Raw genomic sequence first — 19,346 nt, forward strand, 5'->3', positions numbered from 1 at the left:
ACATGGATTTTACCTTCACTTTGTTAGAGAGGAATAGTTAAAAGCATATGCCCCCCTCCCCCAGTAATATCTAACATTAGATTTAATAGATCTAGTCAAAGGGCACAGACTATAGGGTGAAATGAATTCATGCCTGTTATTAACTTGAATGCAAGAAAAAAAAATTGATTTTGAATTTTTCTGTCCTTGTCTTGATAATCAGAAAATTTACAAATGAAAAAAATATAAAAACTCATAAATGTAAAATTGTCGCAGAGTGCATTGTGCGAAAACGAAGGTGTGAACTGTCAACGGCAACAGAGGCGGATGTACTCGTTGATGGGGTCACAGGTTAAAATCATTGATATCCACATGCATCGAGAGCCAGACGGATTTATATAAACAATACAGCTTGTCGACAGTCAGAGTAGAAGAACGGAGACGGCAGATAAATGCGCCTGACTGGTGAGCCGCTCGCTTGTCCACCGGCACCGTCACTCACCCACCCATCTCTGTCCTACATCAGACCCGGTCTCACCGATTACACGCAATGACTGAATGTAACATTGTGAAAAAGAAATAGACATTTTATTTTTCTACAAGTTCTTTGCGTCTGTTTTAACCGGAGAGCACTGCGGAATGCATCAAAATTTTTCGTTTTCAGTTTAAAAATGTTTTTGTCTTTTTATTTTTAAGGGATGGAGATGTAACTGTCAATAAAAAGCCTAGAATTGAGAAAAATGAATTTCTTAAAGATCTTGAGAAACAAGAGGTAAGAAAACATCTTTTCTTTGTTTCTAAAAATAAATTATTAAAAAAAATAAAAATTTATAAAAACTTAAAAATATCCAAAGAAAAAGTTCTGTGATGATTTCATTCGTAGCATATTTTGTTCATTTCATTGGCAAAATCAACTGTTTGAATTTCTGTAGTCGCAATGGTGAGGTGGCAGTCAAAGTTTCCATCTTCTATTCGCTTTGCCATCGTCTTATTAACAGTGAATAGTAGGTCCTGACTATTAACGAGATTGTAGGCCAAAATGAGATCACTGCAGAATAAGTGTCCAACAGCAGTGAGAAAGGGTGAAAATGATAGAAACTAAGTAAGAGATAGGTCTGTTAAGCTCTTTTCAAATTATAGCTAATTCGAAAAATTCAAATTGAAGTTTGTTTTTTTTAATAATGTAACATAATTGGTGTGTTCTTCATGTCCACGTGCAATTTTTCTCCAGCTTTGGGCAAAATAGCAACTTGTGTTTAATAAATCATTTACAATTATTGCTTAAGAATAAAATGGCTCAAAAAGGTTGATATGCAATTTACGCTATCCTGGATTTTCTATGCGATAGCTCAAATTTTTTAATTTTTTTTTTTTTTTTTTTTTTTTTTTTCAACAAAAATGAGCTTTCTTGAGAAAATACTTCTGACAAATGATCGGCCTTGAAAATTATATAGCTTTGATAGTGAAGGCTGTTTATTTATTTCATTTTCCACTCAAAACTTTCAGTTTAATTTGACAAAAAATATTGAAATAATTCACCTGGTAACAAGGTTCACAGACAAGACAAAAATTAAACTATTTGATCAAACTCATTTATTTATTTATTTATGGTTTTTGTTTTGTCTTTTTTATTCAGGAAGCCTATGTCGTACCAACAGAATATGAAGATATGGAACTTGGTCAAGGTGATGGCTCCAAGAACGATTCAGAGACTACAGAAGATGAACCAATGAAAGGTAACTTTGATTTCTTTTTAGTCATTAATTTATTATTAGAAAATCAGGATAGTCGGGTATTTGCTTAAAATATTGAATAGCCTTATTCCAGACTAGGCTGAGTCAAATTTCAGATATTTTAGAGTTAGACCAAATTTAACCTTGTTTCATTGAAAAATTAACAGCATATTTTAGGATAAGTCACTTATTACGAATCACACTATTGTTAAAAATCTTAAAGGAGGGCACAACAATGCATGAAGCAAAAACACAAATTAAATGTTATCCATCGTCCAGTTTATTCAGCTAATGATATTAAATTCCTTCTTACCAAGCCTTAAATTGAAAATGTCCTATTACAAATTTTTTTCAAGATATACCAAAGAACATACAGAGTAGATTTAAAATGAAAATGTAATTTAAAAATCTATTCGTTGGCCGCTATTATAGACCAAATAGATAAAAATCTAATGAAACAAAACAAAAAAAAACATTAAACTAATAGTTTAATGTTTTTTTTCATTAGACTTTTCTCTATTTGGTCTATAATAGTGGCCAACCAAAAGATTTTTAAATTTAGTTTATCTTTAGAATTTACTTGACAAACAGTCTTTAATTTTTCATGCTGTTGCTTACTTCCCTTTCACAATCATATTTTTATAGATTACTTTTAGAAGCAATCGTGACAAAATCATTCTAACCTGTATATTTTTTAGGTTTGGGCAAGAGGGGTCTTTTATTTTGTTTTTCCCAATCTTACATTTTATTCAGACATGTACATCAAATGGTCTTGAGTGTATAATCATTCTTATAATAGAAAAAAATGATCCAAAAATGGATGGCAAAAGAAATAACTATCATAGAGAAAAGAAAATTATCAAATTATTAATATTAAATGTACGAGTTGTCCCAAGAAAAAATTGGCAGCATCAATCTAATCACAGAAGCTTTGAAGCGTAAAGAATGGAGTATTAATCCAGTCAAGTTCAACAAAGTGTAATTCTTTTCTCATGTCAAGATGAAAAGCTCTGATTGAAAAATTCAAAGAGATTCAGTGGGTTTTATACAGTGATTTTGGTATCTGATTGGTTTGTTCTTATAACTCTGGCTATAAATATAATCGTCAAAATACTTATTATACCCAGTAAGCTTATGCCAAAAATCTTACAGCATTGCATTTTCTTCAATAGATTCTTGTTCATTTCATTTTTTTTTTTTTTTCCAATTTTATGATTCAGAGAATTTACATTAGGTCTATCTGCTGATTTGTGTGTCTGTTTCGTATTTTATTCAGTTACACTTTCCTCTTAAGATTTTGTCTAAAAACACTGGGGGAAAAAATGGATTGTTTGTTTACAATTAGTTATATTTCCAATGCAGACATTTGCTTCACGTATTACTTTATTTATCAAGAGTAATGTTTTGTTTCCACTCTCGCTACAAGATTTTCTTCTATGAGTAATGTTTTATAAAAGTAAAGAGTGGTTTCTGAATTTTTTAGATGAGGAATCGTTCTCTGAATCATAAAAGTCCCAAGTTCAACAGAAACATTCCTGTGTTTGGCAAGATACACCTAAAGAAGGTCGGAGGTTATATCAACCGAAATGTAGTGAAATTGACATCTTGAGTGTCAATTTCACTACATACAACGTTGTGAAAATGACAGTCAGGATAATATGAATAGTGAATGGTTGTTGTGCTGTAAAACAAACCAAATCATTCTAAGAGTAACGTTTCTATACTCACTATAAAACTTTCTGTTAAGAGTGACAACTTTACTCTGCATTAAATAACTTATAGATGGTTGATATGCCAAAAACTAAACCAAGGTTTATTTTTTTTTTTTTGTGTGTGTATATAGAATGTTTCAAATTTATTTTGAAGAAACAAACAAGGAAAAATATTGTTGTATATGGGGGGGGGTTATTCTTTGATAAGACAAAATTTTCTACCTCTTCCTACACACATCGTGAATCATTTTGAAACATGGTATGAAGGAAAGTCAAATAGATCAAACTGAGAGATATAAAGATAATATCACTACTATATATTATGTTCAATATAATAATCGCTAGAGAATTGTCTCTATAATAATAAATATATGAATTAAAATAACATATTTCGACCAGGCAACGCCGGGCAGCCTGCTAATTATTTATAAAGTTATTCCAAATAATTTATTATGTTTTATTCTCTTATTTCCGATTATTAAAATAAAAAATTTTTAAATTTTATGTTTGGTTCTTCCGAGTTATATATTAACACAAAATCTCTTCAGAGTCTTTGTAAAACATGTTGATTATATTCAATTCTCTCCATTTGTGGTACATTTTTGATGATATTAGTTTTCCTGAAATATGTTCTACGCAGATGATGATAGCCCTGTTTTTGGTCAAAAATTCTACAACCTTGATGATTCTGTTCAAGTTTGGTCAGACTTCCTAAACATCCATCTTCATCCGAAATCTGTTAATATCATAAATGAGTTTTCTCATGGCAGGTAAGAAAAAGAAGAGATTTTTTCATCACATTAAGTCTTTGTGTTTTTTGTTGCTTTTTTTTTTTTTTTTTTAATTCTTTTATCTATTTATTTTTAGCTTATTTAATTTAATTCTTGCATTTCTATGTTAGACTTTGTCTGCTGGTCTGTTAGCCATGTTTCAGTATCGTGTTTGTATCACATCGGGGTCACCATTTATAGGTTTTGTTTGTGTGTATCACAACATAAGAAAAGCATCAAATAGAACGCCATTTAACACAAAACAAACCATAAGCATTTAAGGTTTGAATAACTTTTATCATCAACAAAAGACTAGATTGAATGTTGGTGTTCAAAAAGGTTCATTTTTATGTGTTGTCAGCTTTTAAAATAGTACAAAAATAGCCGTTAGAATAAACGGAGAAAAAGACGAATATTCGCAAAAGTGTACTTATTCCTTGTTCCATTTTGTTGGTTCAGTAGTAGTCATAAAGCAGAGTGTTTGCTGGTTTCAACATCGAAAGCAGGCTGACTTCTTGCCTAACAGCACCTGTATGTTGTCCTCTCAGAGTTTGTTTCCCTTCTATCTCATTTACAAAAATGCTGGGCTTTTATCTCTTTTTAACTGGCTCCCACAGACACATTGGTTGTTAAATTTATATTTATCAGACTCCGCTCCCATTCTCTAATTAATTTTTATTATTTTTCTCTTTTTGACCGGATGGGTGCGTCAAACCTATGCGTAGTGATGCGTTTACACACTTTGTCTGTGACAGTCAACGAGTAAACATAAACGAGTTTATGAATCCCCACAGATGTGTTCAAGCATATCTATACAATGTTCTGTCTGTCAATCTGTCACGTTTAAGTTTAAGACTGCATTATCTTCATGCTGCCATGCTTAGACCACCTATGAACCGTTGGGTCAGTATTATGTATTATTAAATATATAATTTCTAGATTTTGACATTGTTTGATAATCATCTTTTACAAGGACTAGCAGTTCAGCCCAGCTTTGCTTGGGCTCTTCATAACTTTGTCATATGTGTGTGTGTATATATATTTATATTAAAAAGTTTAACTCGTGTCCAAGTAACCTACATCTAAAATTTCAAGTGTTTAGACCCAAAATTGGCAGATGAGTTTTGTAGACTTTGGAAAGGTCAACTTTTTCAACTCTGATCTTTTGCCAGCCAAATTTTTGCCCAAAAACTGATTAAAAAGCTTGCTGCTTGTTTGAATACCCTTTATGTAAAATTTCAAATGTTTAGATCTAAAATTAGCTAAATAGTTTACTAGAGACCACAAAAGTCAAATGTTTTGAATTTTGACCCCTTGGCAGCCAAATTTTCGTCCAAAAATAGATTAAAAAGCTTACCCTATATCTGAATACACTTTATGTAAAATTTCAAATGTTTAAACCAAAAATTGGCTTAGAGGTCAAAGTAAAAATTTGACCCCTTGATATTTATTGTGTTGGGCTCAAATCCCAAAAAAAAAAGTTTGATCCATGCTCAAGTAACCTACATCTAAAATTTCAAGTGTTTAGACCCAAAATTGGTGGGGGAGTTTGGTAGAGTTTTCAAAGGTCAAATTGATGAACTTTGACCCCTTGACAGCCAAATTTCTGGCTGAAAACCAATTAAAAGGATTTTCCCAAATATCAATACTTCTTAAGTCAAATCTTGAGTCTGTAGACTGAAAATTGATAGAGTAATTTGGTAGGGAAATGTACAAACACACACACAGACAGACAATTCCACTCTTTTCCCTACTCATTCCTCTTCCTCTTTACATCATTTCATTCTATTCTCATCACTTCTTTGCCATTTATTATTTACCACTCCTTTCGCCATCTAATACATTACATGATGTTGCCCATTGGGTCACTTATTGAACTCTGATTAGATTGTTTGAATCAAGGAAAAGTAAATTTGCAAAGCCTGTTAAATTTGGAAAAATAAACAAACAAATCCAAAGTTAGTCTCTCTCTCTCTCTCTCTCTCTCTCTCTCCCCAGCTTCATGTACGGGATTACTATTCCTAGTGATATTTCCTTATGTCTTTTAATGGACTATTTGAAAGTAAAGTTTTATAGTTAATTCGTGACCTTTGACCATTAATAAATTCAAAAAAGAGTAACAGAGGCAAAAGTGATAGACACTGTATGAAATTTAAATTGGGTGTCAAAAACATAGTGGAAGAGGAGGAGAGTCATAGACAAAAACTGAGGAGATTTCATCCAAAAACTCATGTGCAAATTATGACTAAAAAAACACAACTCAATCACAAACTAAAGAAATATATTAGTATGCATTTTTAGTAATGAAGCTAGATATTTCATGTGGATTTTATTGAAACAATGACTTTTTATCTTTTTTTGCATGTCTCTACAGTTTTAGCAATTTCAATTTAAGTCTAGAAAATATCCAGTTTCATGTTTACTGAAAGATTGCATAATCTAATATAATCCACTAAATTCAATCTATATGTTTCCTTAATGTTATTTTGAAAGGCAGATTTTCATTGGTATTTTCTGTTTAGTATCACCACTCATCAACGCCCAAAGGCCACTCGAGAATAAATGAGTGTCACGTGATCGGTTAGACAACTCCATGATTGATGATCATTATTTAAGAGGGAATGCTCAATAAGAATTTATTTTACATTGGACTTGAAAATGACTGTTATATTCAGCTGGAAAGCAGCTCTGTGGTATCATGTTCCACAAACAGGCAATTCTAGGAAAGAAACTTTGTTTATAAAATTTTCATATAGTTTTAATTATAGATGAGGAGAGTAAATGAAGTTGTTGACAGTGGTTGTAGCACTCAAGACTGTATAGATCTCCTGGCAGTACATATGTGTTGATAATTTTTGTTTTCATCCAATATGATATGTGGTTTGAAATGAGAACTAACTTGTTATTGCTACCAATTGCTTGTTCACGACTTATACAGTGTTGTAATATGTTTATCAACATACTTTCTTTATTGTTAGTTTCAAAGATGTATATACAAGTTTAAAAAATATTGGAGAAACCATTACATACTTTTGATTTATTCAAATAAAATGCATGAACTCTAGAGAAACAAGAATTGATGTTTGAAGTATTTTTTACAAGTGATTTCCTTTTTAATGATTTCTTTATTTGGTTGTAAGAGTTTGTTTTTTTTCATTTTTAGATGTTTCTGCATCTCAATAAGAGGCTATTTATTGGTCTGTCATGCTTAAGTATGAAATATCATTTCCGTCACTAAATATGCTCATAAAATGGATGCATCTTTCATTTATTTGTTTTTGTTTTTGTTTGACTTTTTATTTAATTTTTTTTTTTTTTTTTTTTTAATCCTCTATATAGTACTGAACAACCTTTTGATGTTTATGGTTGCGGTTATCAGACAATTTCCGAAACAGATACTTGGACGGAAGCAGAAGATCGGCTTCATTTCTTTACCGAAGAATGTGATCAGTTACAGGTAAGAGTGAAAAAAATATTGTTTTCTCTTTTTTAATCTGCATTATTTGTTTTGTTTTTAATCTTGAATGCCTACAAAAACGTATCACATCACCACATACAAGAAAAACGGAAGTAAACAGCATGAGCAGCTGAGACAATTGGAGATTAAGGTAGCGGCTCAAATTTCATGACTTAGTGCAAAGGACGTGCAATTATAGCATAAGTAATATCTATATATAAGTAATCTATATATAGATATATATATAAAAGGCAAATGCGGCGCACGCATTTTTGTATGTCCAAGAAAGGCTTTTTTTTTTTGCCGGGCTTCTCAGGGGGGGGGGATTTCTATGTCTTAGAACTCTTTATATACCCCCCCCCCTAGATCATTATATGTACAATTTGCGAACGCGCGTCGTGTCTAAATTTATTTACATCAACTTTTACAAAATTCTTGCTACTTTGGCTGGTGTCGTGTGTTGGGCTTTTTCATATAAAAGCAAAATTAAATCTAAAGCGAAGACAGTTGTTCCCAGCCCTTGTGCCATGAACATGCAGAAAGCAATCAGCTTTTGATCAACACGGGCGAAACTCCTTATATCAAACAATTGCTATTCAATTTGGACAATCCCCTTTTTATGGGGAGCTGGTTTCTCCCCTCCCAACATCTTGTGGAAACAAAACCAGCCAAAGTTGGGTAAACCAACCCAAAAAAACTGCCCCGCAGTAAAAGTTAACTGCACTATTTCTATTTGACCTCATTAAATGCGTGCACCTGTCAATTCCGTTTTTAATACTTAAATAAATTCAAGCGTGTTTCAGTTACTCTTCCTTGTTGTCTGAGCGTATCAGTTTTTTTTTCACACTTTATTTTCTACCTTTACCTCAAGGCTTTGGGTTCGGTCCTACCTACTTGCCAAAACGTTTTTTTTTACCCTCCCCTCCAACACACACCTACAAACACCCGAACACCGATTTTTTTAAAGAAGTTTTAACATTGTTTTTTTTTTATATAATATTTAAACAGGGTTATTACTTCGCTTATTCTTTTGTTTTGTTTTGAAAATGTTTGGAAAATTATTGGTGATAAGATCACAGAAAAAAACCCCAAAAAATCTTGATGATTTATGGAAATGTATAAAAACATCCTGGAATAATATTTCACCTATAACATGTAAACGATTGGTTCTGTCTTGCAGCAAAAGATGCCATAGTGTGATTGAAAACAAGGGGCTTTTCACTAAATAAATTTTTTTTCATAATGAATTTCCCTCGTTCCTTAACTTTTGGACGCCTGTAATTTAATTAAATTTATTTATATGTAAAAACAAAACTAATATGTATTAAAATCAAAAATTACAAAAAAAATTTGTTCTTTAACTACCATTATTAAACATTGGAAAATTTACCAAAAATTATTTTTTTCTTTTTCATAGACAAAGTTAGAAGCCATTAAAAAAAAAATGATTGATCGTTCCTTAACTTTTGGACGCTACTGTATATATATATATATATATATATATATATATATATATATATATATGCATTAATGAAAAATCTTATTTCAGATCATTAGTTTAAATTTGTTTTAATGTTGATATAGTTATTCATTTAGCTATATATATAAAATTCTTTTAATCCTATATTTTTGTAACCATTTTGAGTATTTGAAAGAATCAAGCTGCATGTTTGTTAAGTTTTATACACATGGCTATTGGTTAGATGGAAAAAATGTTTTAAAATATTGGGAAAATCATATTAGCAATAGATTTTGGTTTGTAAATTTTATTTAAAACTAGTGGCTGCACTGCATCAGCACATACAACGCCGAGTCAAACGCAAAATCGAGTACACTCAACATTAAGTACACTCAACATCGTCTTACCATCAACGCTTACCTTGTGAACTTGAAAGATGTGAAATTCCCAGAGGAACAAAACAAAATCACTGAAAAAACAAAAATACCCTAAGGGTAAGGATAATGAGTAAACGTTGGATAAAATGATGATTATTATGAATTTGACAGGATTCGAACCTGGAATCTTCTGATCTGTAGTCAAGCACATTATCCATTGCATCACAAGTCCTGTCTGTATGCTGAAAAATGTTATCACAACTGTATACAGACAGTGCTAAATTCTGTGGACATGGACAGGTAACTTTTTCGACAATTGTTCGAAACAGTCCAAAAACCCTTATTTTTGGCTTTTTGTGTGACTTGGCGTTGTTCATTACGAACCATATATAGATGAGGACAATCTAGGAACTCACAACTTTCAGGGAAAAAATATTTTTTTCAATTCAGGGCATCCGTTTGAAAGTTTTATTGGTATATATATATATATATATATATATATATATATATATATATATATATACACACACACATAAATAAATAAACATTTAGAATTTTATTAATAGTATAGATGCATTTGTAAAAGATAATCCTCTTTTACGATTATTTTTGTCTTAGAAGCTGTTTGTTTTTCTTGTTTAAACAGGGATTCCAAATCTTGGTTGATACTCATGATGCATTTAGTGGTGTGGCAACTACAGTCTTGGAGTATCTTGGTGATGATTTTCCGAGCAAATCCATTCTAACATTTGGCACATCACCAGCTGTTTTCCCAGACGTAAGCATGAATAAAGATTTCCTTATTTATTGAATTGAAAGTTTTCATTTCTCTTTTGTATTTTATGAACGGAAACTAAATTCCTTAGCATTATATAAGAATGCTAGAAGAATATCCCTCTCAGGACAGGTAAAATTAATTTGCCAAACAGAAAAGTTTTGCAACATGTTCAGGTCCTCTTTTAGGAAGATTAAAATCAAGATGTAATGATAGTAAACCATATGCCTAGGATCCGTCTTCTAATTTTTATCCAAATCTATTACATGATTTTGATTTTAGAAAATGTATAAAATTTAAGGTTAATGTAGAAAATATATAAAAAGTTAAGACTTAAGCTTAAGTGTCTAAAAAAGAAACTGAAAAAGAAATCTTGCTTAATTGATGTCTAATGACTATGGATTAAATTCAATGCACACCTGATACACTTGCATTTTCAAATGGGACATTGTGCCTGTACTATGTCCCTGGAAAAAACAAAATTTAAGGAAAATTAATTTATGTCTAATATTTAATGTTAAAATTTCACAAAAATTGGAGGTATCTGAATTTTTAAAGAAGCTTCCAATCTCTTTTTGTCCCCTTTGCATAAAACTAAATTAAACTAAATATAGTCCACATTTGGAGCCCTTCATGCCTCACAGTTGTCTACCAAAATCCATAATGATCAGTTAATTAGTTTAGAAGTGAATCCCATACATACAAATATATAAACATATACATCATCTACCTAAGGTTATCTAAATAGAGAGAGTGTAATATGTTTCAGCTTGGCCTATCTAGTGTCACCGTTTTGGCTTGGCTGATTCGGCATCAAATTAGTGCTTCATCGTTATAGTGAAAAGTTGTTTATATTTAAAAAATTAATTCAGTAAATGAAGATATCAGTCAAGCCGAAATGGCAATGCTGAATCGGCCACGCCGAAATGTCCCATTCCGAAATAGAGAAGTATATAATTCTTTGAAATTTGCAATGTAAAGAGAAAATTTAAAGTAAAAAAAAAACAACAAAAAAACAATGTAATGATATATAAATGTTATTTTACAATACTCGACATCATAAATAAAAAAACAAAAACAATAGTGCTACGACTCGCCTTACAGATCTAACATTGCACTAAGTTTCATACCTACAGAAGATAATCGATAATGTGCTTCTACTGGGGTTAGTTTTTATTTGAGTTGTTTGAATACAATTAATATATCTAGTGCTTTCTTTTCAGCCTGAACATAATAGCCAACATATTCTGAATACAGTTTTGAGTTATAACAAAGTATCATCGCTCAGTTCATTGTTCATTCCTCTCAGCCTCAACTCTTCAGCCTGGTTATCAAAACCAAATACACACATCTCTTACAGAAAATTCCCAAACGCTATCTACAAGGTAAGCATTTTTTGAGAGATAAATACCTCAACAATTGGGATGGATATAGGATGAATGAAATCTTTCAATTTTAAGTCTGCCAACTACTTTTTATAATGATTTTTTTTTTTATTATTAAATTTCAGCCTCATCTAAATTATCATACGAGTGCAATTTTAGCAGCTTGTCTGGAGAACAGTACGCTTCCGTATCGTCTTTGCAAGAAAAATGGTCACATGAAAGACATTACTCATTCATTTCATTCCATGGGACGAAAGGTTGGTTATGTTTCGATCTTTATATTATAATAATGTAATAATTTCAACAAAGCCATCAGAAAAATCTGTGATTCTTTTATACCTTGTTTCTCAGCAGGACACTAAACTGTTACAGACACCTTTGGGCAATGTATTCCACCTCTCCTACCATCACTAACTACCTTGAAATCCATCTTTTCCAGACTTTTGTATTTTTTTCTTCTTTTGCCTAAACTATTCATGCTTCTCTCTCTCTCTCTCTCTCTCTCTCTCTCTCTCTCTCTCTCTCTCTCTCTGTCTCTCTCTCTCTGAATATACTGTCTTCCTGATCTAAAATGCACCAAATATTGAAATGTTTGTTTCCTTTTGCAAAACTCAATCATGTTCTGCAAAGCTAAAAACAACAATTTTCTCCACAAAACAACCATACCAAAAATCATGAATAAATATTTGAAAATATAAATAACTAAAATCATAAAATCTTTTACCAAAATAACTAGATTCAGCATTAAATAATTCAACTATCTGACATACGGTCATTCACAATGTAACAATTTGAAATTACAGGGAATAACACTTAATGACAATTTAAGCTGTTCGCAATCAATATCAAACTCTACAAGAACTGATAAAAGAAAGAAACGAAATTTTCTTATAAGAAACTTAATCTTATCAGATTATTAAATGATTGTATTATATTTTTTTGTGTATTTTTGAACATCAATTTTTTAATGAAAATATTGTGCGCACTACAAAATAACCTTTTTTTTTAATATATAGTATACTAAACAGAATAATTCTGTGATTTTATGTGTGGACTATTTTCTTTCATTTTTCCATTATGCATACAAAATTTGAAATATGCTTTGTTTTGTGTCATCTTTGAAAAGTAGTGTTGTGTGTCATTTGATATTTTATTGTTTTTTTTTTTCACTGTGTTACTACTGAAATATTGCCTATTACAATCAGCACCATGTTGTGACTCGGTTCTTGTCTAATGGTGATGATGGTTGAAGTAATCTGCTTCCTAATTCCAGTTTGCCATGTTCGATCTGTATATAACTGTTCTAGAATAACCAACAACACCTATTCTTAAAAGTAGTGAACCATGATTGTTTTAAGTAGCTGATACAGCAGCCATGGACAAACATGTTAAAATTTTGCTAAGTCCCAGAGAAAAGTGCAAGACAAAACTGGAAGTCACCTTACTCTTCTCCACCTCTAAAATCATTTTCTTCTCATCCTACCCAGGATAGATAGCCCATCTATTACTGTTGATAATCAAATATTGTCCATATAGTGAGTGTTTGATCCACAACTTTTAATGTTATTATTTATGGATGAAAAAGTTCCAAGAATATTTTCGTGTTTTGTTTTTAATAGAAACCTGCTTTTTTGTTGTTTTTTTTGTTTTGTTTTTTGAAAAGGCTTCTCCACTAGGAGCTAGCTATTTTGTATTGATATAGTTAAAAAAGTATGTGTAATATTTTTTTTTAAATTCTCTCTCCCTAACCCCCTTTCTCTCTCTCTCAACTAGGTCAATATAATAGAAATATAGCAAGAAAGAAAGAAAAAACTTTTTCTTAACAACTACAAATAAAAAAGAATAATTTTAATCCCCCCCCTTCCCTCACTGGCACTAATATTACATTACTTATTTTTTTCTAATTTTACCATACTAAGATCATATTGATTTTGATTTATAAAATTTTAGTAATGTTAATTAAATATTTCTCCCTAAACTTGTAACATATACCATATTGAATAGTAGCTCATTATAGGCTGCTAATTAACATGGTCTAAAATCGAATTTTTTTTTTTTTTTTTACATGGAGTTCACCGCTTATCAAGGCCCAAGGGCCACTCGGGGATAAGGGTTATTGTGTGTACAGTAATCAATGGGATAGTGTAGTAATAGTATTGGGGAATTGATAAAGTGTCATTACTTAAGGGGGCGGTTCATCAGGAATTTGTTTGTGTTGGACTTGAAGACATCCAGGTTGAAGTCGGGAGGGAAACAGGCAAGCGGAACAGAGTTCCACAGGCGTGCTGTTCTAAGAAAGAAGCTTTGTTCATGGAATCTATGTTTTGATTTAGGCACAGATAAGGAGTGGGGGAAATTATTGACAGTGGTTTCAGCTATTCAGGTGTTTTTTTTTATAAAGATTGGTGAGGGGGGACCAGAGAATGGAGCTCAGACGAGCACTTGCCATGGAAATAACGATAGAACAAAAATAGGCTCTCTACGTCTCTTCTGTGGGAAAGAGGTTGCAGGAAAGAGAAGAGGGCATCCCCCACCAAGCCACGAAGTCTATTTTGTACTCTGTCAAGGCAGGATATGCTGTTTTTAGCAGTTCCTGCCCAGATGTGGCAGCAGTGCTCCATCCTTGGACGTACTTGGCTTTTATATAGATAGAGAATTGCATCATTAGTGAGATATCTTCTAGAGCGGTAGAAGAATCCCACCATTTTCCCAGCAACCTTGACCACAGACTTGATGTATGTGTTCCATTTAAGATCAGGAGTAAAGGGTTAGGGTTAATTCATTAACGACTTCAATAGTTCGGATCAAAATGCTTCATATTTTCTGTTGCGTGTTTCCAGGTTGGTGCACTAATGGCTGCTTTGCCGTTCCCTTTGGGTGAGGACAGTTCCTTGGTTGAGACATTTATGCAGTTAGATGGAGAGATGCCATGGACATCGGTCAGCCCAAATGTTACAACAGAAACCAAACCCTGGATGATGTCAAGTGTATTGCGAGGAATTCCAGAAGAAAATGCTTTGACGTAAGTAGCATCTCTTGAAATTCAATAAGTTTGCAATGAATTCAATAGGATTTGCTAATACAACCTGCTCTGTTTGCTGCTTTTCTGTACAGCTAATCATTTCTTTACCAAGTTTCTTCCTCAATTCTTTGGAAATTCCAGAAATAGAACTCCAAAGTTTTATGTTGGCTAAAAATGTAAATCATTAATAATGCAAAGTATTTTGTAGTGTAAGATGACTTTTTTGTTTTAATTAGTTTCAGGTAAGGTTGAGTTTATTTTGCAGAAACATGAAATATAATTAAATAAAATTATAACATACTTTAAAAAAATAATTAATTTAAAAAGTTAAGTTTTAACATTAATTGCTACAGACTATAACTTGTCTGACAATGTAATCGTGTGTATGTACATATTGTAAGTTTTTTTATTCATCAAATATATGTATTGGAACTTGTAAAAAATTCTTTCCTTTTGACATGTTGGTAAAATGCACACAGAAGAGATTGATTTTGTTTTCCATGTAGGTCCAACATAAAACCCGAGTTTGCCCAAATTTTGCGTGACTGTACCAGTGTATCCGATGTTCTTCAATTATTTGTAACAGAATCATTCCCAGGAACTCTCAAGTAAGTCTGCTATTCCTTTAGGCATTCATTTTCGTTTCGACTTTATTTATATTATTTAAATGAAGAATTAAACTGTCCATATTTTATTTAACAAATCCATTCAGTTATAAATCATTGTTTTATAAAAGAAAGTGCTGTAATTAGTGATGGGATCATTCCAGTATTATTTCTGATTTCAATTGCTTTCAGATCTCCAAATATTTACATGCAGATTTTTTTTTGTGTTTGTGTGATTCTATATTGAATGAACGAACGAAAATCAAAATATTGAACTTCAAATAAAACAAGACTCCTACGTAATTGCCATGTCGCAAATAGTAACATATCCAAAAATTACAGAAAGCGATAAAGTAGAAAAATATTTATTTATGAAAAACAGTTTTCAATAAAGTTTAGATGGGAATAAAATTTGACGCCATTTTGAATTACATTCATCATGTGAGATAAGCAACAGAATTTAATTATCGCCGCCTGTCAAATTTTGTTTTTATTTTAGTAAGTGTAATATAGTGATTTTGCTTAATTTCACAAATGTCTTTTTTACCTTATTTTTCATAATTTTTCGATATGTTGCTATTTGCAACATATGCAATTACATAGGTACCATCAGTTTTACTTTAAATTCAATATTTCAATTTGCTCATTCAATATAGAAGCATCTTTGTTTTTTCCGGGTTTTTTTAACTGTGAAAATCCATGTATATATATTTTTGCAAAACTAAAAATAGCTGTGGGAATGTGATCTATAGATGTAGTGTTACTGGTATAAGACCAGCAATGGAAAATTCCTGTGTGAAATTTAAACAAAAATGAAAAAAAACAATTGAAAGAATTGTTTTTGGCATTAAAAAATGAGATCAAATTTTTCCAGTACCCCAAAATGTTCTGATTTTTTTTTTTTTTTTTTTTTTTTTTTTACGTTTCTGTTTAATCATTCCAACATTAGTTGTGATTGAAAAGTAAGAACAGAAATACTTGAAAATCCATATCACAAGCTTTTTGACTTTCTGACAACTTCTTATAGAAATACTTCCATTTGCAGTGGCATTTTTCACCCTAAATTCTAAAGTTCGATGAATAAACAAATTTAAATACAAACTCCGATTAATGTGGAAAGTTCAGTCTCCTCATTCAAGGACTTAACACAAAAATAATTTGGTTTGTCCCCATTGGCACTCTGTTATGGATAGGGGTGCCATCCATCATTCAAGAGGAGGAGTATAAATACCTGTGTCAGGTGAGTATGTTATTAGGTTGTTACAAAAATAATGTTGTTTTTTGACATTCAACTTCATGTCAAAAAACATTATTTTTGCACCAACCTAATATAAAGGGAGAATTGGATAATAATTGTCAATATTTCTTAATGTCATATTATTTGTAAAAATATTTTTCAAATTGAAACTAATAAATATTGTGATATTTGTTATATCCAACAGTGCTGGTTGTGTAGTGTCATCTCCATGCAAAGTTGTCACACCGTATCCTCATATTTTCACCCCTAACATTAACAATGGTGGACTTGTATCAACAATGCTAAGAAACCCTATGCAAGGTAAGCAGCCTTTTTTTTTTTCCTGAAATATAGAATATAAGTCTCAAATCTCTTGTCACGAATGCTGTGGCCTTGCAGACCAATAATATATTAAGAAACAGTTGTATAATTAACAAAATTACATTAGAAAAGTACACGTCATGATTCTGGAGCCATAACTGCCACAAATCGCTACTCACACCATTTAAATGTAACTGTATTTATTGTCTCTGTGTAAGTTCATTTATTGCTGAAATGTGTAGATCAGCTTCCCCATAATGCATAAAAATTGAGATAGCACCCCTCCCTATTCACTATGGTTCTTAAAAGAAAAAAAAGTCAGAGATTATGAATATTAATGAAATTATATTCGAAAATCTCATAATGTGGAAAGGTAGTAGCTGAATGGCTCTACATGATCATCTTTACTGTCAGCCAAAATATCAAATAAAAAAAAAGATTGATAGAAACATTTTTTTTTTCACATGATTATCATTGATGGTGTGTTCGAAAGAAACTGGTATTCAACTTTGAGTTACAAAATATAGTATTCATACATACAAGTGTTGGTCAATTAGTGTTGTATTCTCAACCTTATGTTGTACCTTTGCTGCTCATTGTTTTTCTTGCACGTGGCTCTGCCTAATCCTTCCAGCCTTATGGTTTGCTTCCTAAAATCCATGCTTCTCATTCCTACTTTCAAAAGGACAAAGTTGAGACAAAAATGATGGAAAACAGGAGGTTTATTTAACTTTAAATTATAGGTGGACTGGAATTGATTATTACTGTTTAATTACATTTTGTCAGCCCATATCATTTTATGTATCCATGCTCTGCATGTTCCCAAACATACTTTCCTTTTCTGTCTTCCACCGTTTCTTTTTTTTATAATCATATGACATCATATCTATTTCAATTGTCTAACTCTCTGCACCTTGGGTTCATCAAATTGACCATGGCTGACTTTTCATTTCCTGTTATTCTCAACTAATATACTAGTGGATTTACTTGAATTCTAACACATCTTTTTGGAGAATTATGTGAAATCAATTTTTCACTAAGATTATATCAGATTGATACATTTTTTTTGTTGTTTTTTTTTTCTTTTTTACTATATTTTGCTCTTCCTTTTTTTCTTTTCTCTTTGTATTTCAAGGTGTTGATTCTGTTCCTGTAATGTCAAGCATTCAAAGTACAAAAGATTCTGGTAAAATGGTTGGAGAATTGTACACGGAAGCAAAGAAAATTAACATCAAAAGATTTCATCGATTCCTTGCCACAGGTTTGGAAGAGGATGAATTTAAGGAAACGCTTGAGGAGCTGATTAACCTCAGTGAAAACTACGATGACTAAAGCAAGCTGTGAAGTAATTTTAAATGTAATTGTAAGTCGGCGTTTCTCAGAAGATACATTTGATTTGTTTTCATAAATCTGTTGATCAATAATGCTGGAGATTTGGCCTTAAAACAGTTTCAGTAATGATCAACCTGATGATTTCTACTGCCATTTTCAAATGAGATTTCTTAATGAGACTAAACGTGCCTTTTCTGCATATTTTTTTTTTTTTTGATATGTAAAAGAGATCTTGTATGATTTATGTTTCAGTCACTGGATTAGAATACTTCTGCGAATTCCTTCCGAATCCAGACGAGATGGAGACAATATAAATTAATTGATGTACCAATTCTTTTCAGGCAAAGTTTTGCATTATTGTAGATTAACATCCTCAGCTAAATCACCCCACAAAAATATACAAGATGTGAACAACTTGAAAATCTTGGCAGACAAAAAGAAAAATAAAGCAATTATTTTAGAATTTAAAGTCGGAGGATCACTTCTTAATGTAAATTTAATTTAAAATGATGCATGTTTTCTTTTATTATAGGAGATGAATTCTATGCATATTTCTTTGTGTGTAGAGGAGTGTAACTACTCTAAAAACGTAAAATGAACCGGAAAGGAGGTATCATTCTACAAGAAATTTCTTGACAAAACTGATTCCCTACTCTAAATTCTAAAATAGTTTTCTTCTTTCCACATAATTTTAACGTCTAAAAAAAGTAGAATCTCTTCTTGTTTTTTTTTTTTTTAGATTAGTTGAGGCTGTTATTAAATAAATCTTTTATGATAAAAAAAAGTCAAAAAATATTTCTAAATGAATTCAATGTTCAAGTTCAGAAATTTCCTAGATAATTTTTTTTATAATTGTTCAAAATCCCCCAACCTCAATATTAGTGTTGATCAAATTTTTATAAAATGCATATAAGATTTTTACAAATGGTTCAAGAAATGAGATATGCGATCATAAAAAAAATATCACACCAAATCATTAACCAAAGACACTTCAAGTTTTCCCTTTGTAAATGTTCATAGTATTTGTTAAAAAAAATATTTTTCTTGTTTGGTAAACCAATAATAAAAAAGATATTTTATACCTGGTATTATTTGGCTTTGTTTTCTTCTTGCAATATGAAACGTTCAAAATCTTACATAGGTATGAGATCATGTGCTCCCTCTGTTCAGTAACTGCCAACC

At 31.3% G+C, this 19,346-nt stretch overlaps 1 protein-coding gene across 2 annotated transcripts in view; it reads left to right on the top strand.

Moving 5' to 3' along the window:
* Positions 1 to 19,252, top strand: part of LOC145292086 (protein misato homolog 1-like) — a 66,962-nt gene extending 47,710 nt beyond the window's left edge. For both annotated transcript variants that reach the window (XM_080138161.1, XM_080138162.1), the window contains 11 exons: positions 676 to 751; positions 1,616 to 1,715; positions 4,065 to 4,194; positions 7,534 to 7,651; positions 10,134 to 10,265; positions 11,486 to 11,647; positions 11,773 to 11,904; positions 14,488 to 14,669; positions 15,176 to 15,277; positions 16,717 to 16,832; positions 17,968 to 19,252. In XM_080138161.1, the coding sequence (XP_079994287.1) occupies positions 676 to 751; positions 1,616 to 1,715; positions 4,065 to 4,194; positions 7,534 to 7,651; positions 10,134 to 10,265; positions 11,486 to 11,647; positions 11,773 to 11,904; positions 14,488 to 14,669; positions 15,176 to 15,277; positions 16,717 to 16,832; positions 17,968 to 18,164 (1,447 nt within the window). In that variant the 3' untranslated portion in view covers positions 18,165 to 19,252. The remainder of the gene's footprint in view (positions 1 to 675; positions 752 to 1,615; positions 1,716 to 4,064; positions 4,195 to 7,533; positions 7,652 to 10,133; positions 10,266 to 11,485; positions 11,648 to 11,772; positions 11,905 to 14,487; positions 14,670 to 15,175; positions 15,278 to 16,716; positions 16,833 to 17,967) is intronic.
* Positions 19,253 to 19,346: the final 94 nt, after the last annotated feature.

The sequence above is a fragment of the Euprymna scolopes genome, chromosome 13 (assembly GCF_053919585.1).
Source record: "Euprymna scolopes isolate OS-2025 chromosome 13, ASM5391958v1, whole genome shotgun sequence".
In the NCBI taxonomy this organism is placed as follows: Eukaryota; Metazoa; Mollusca; class Cephalopoda; order Sepiida; family Sepiolidae; genus Euprymna; species Euprymna scolopes.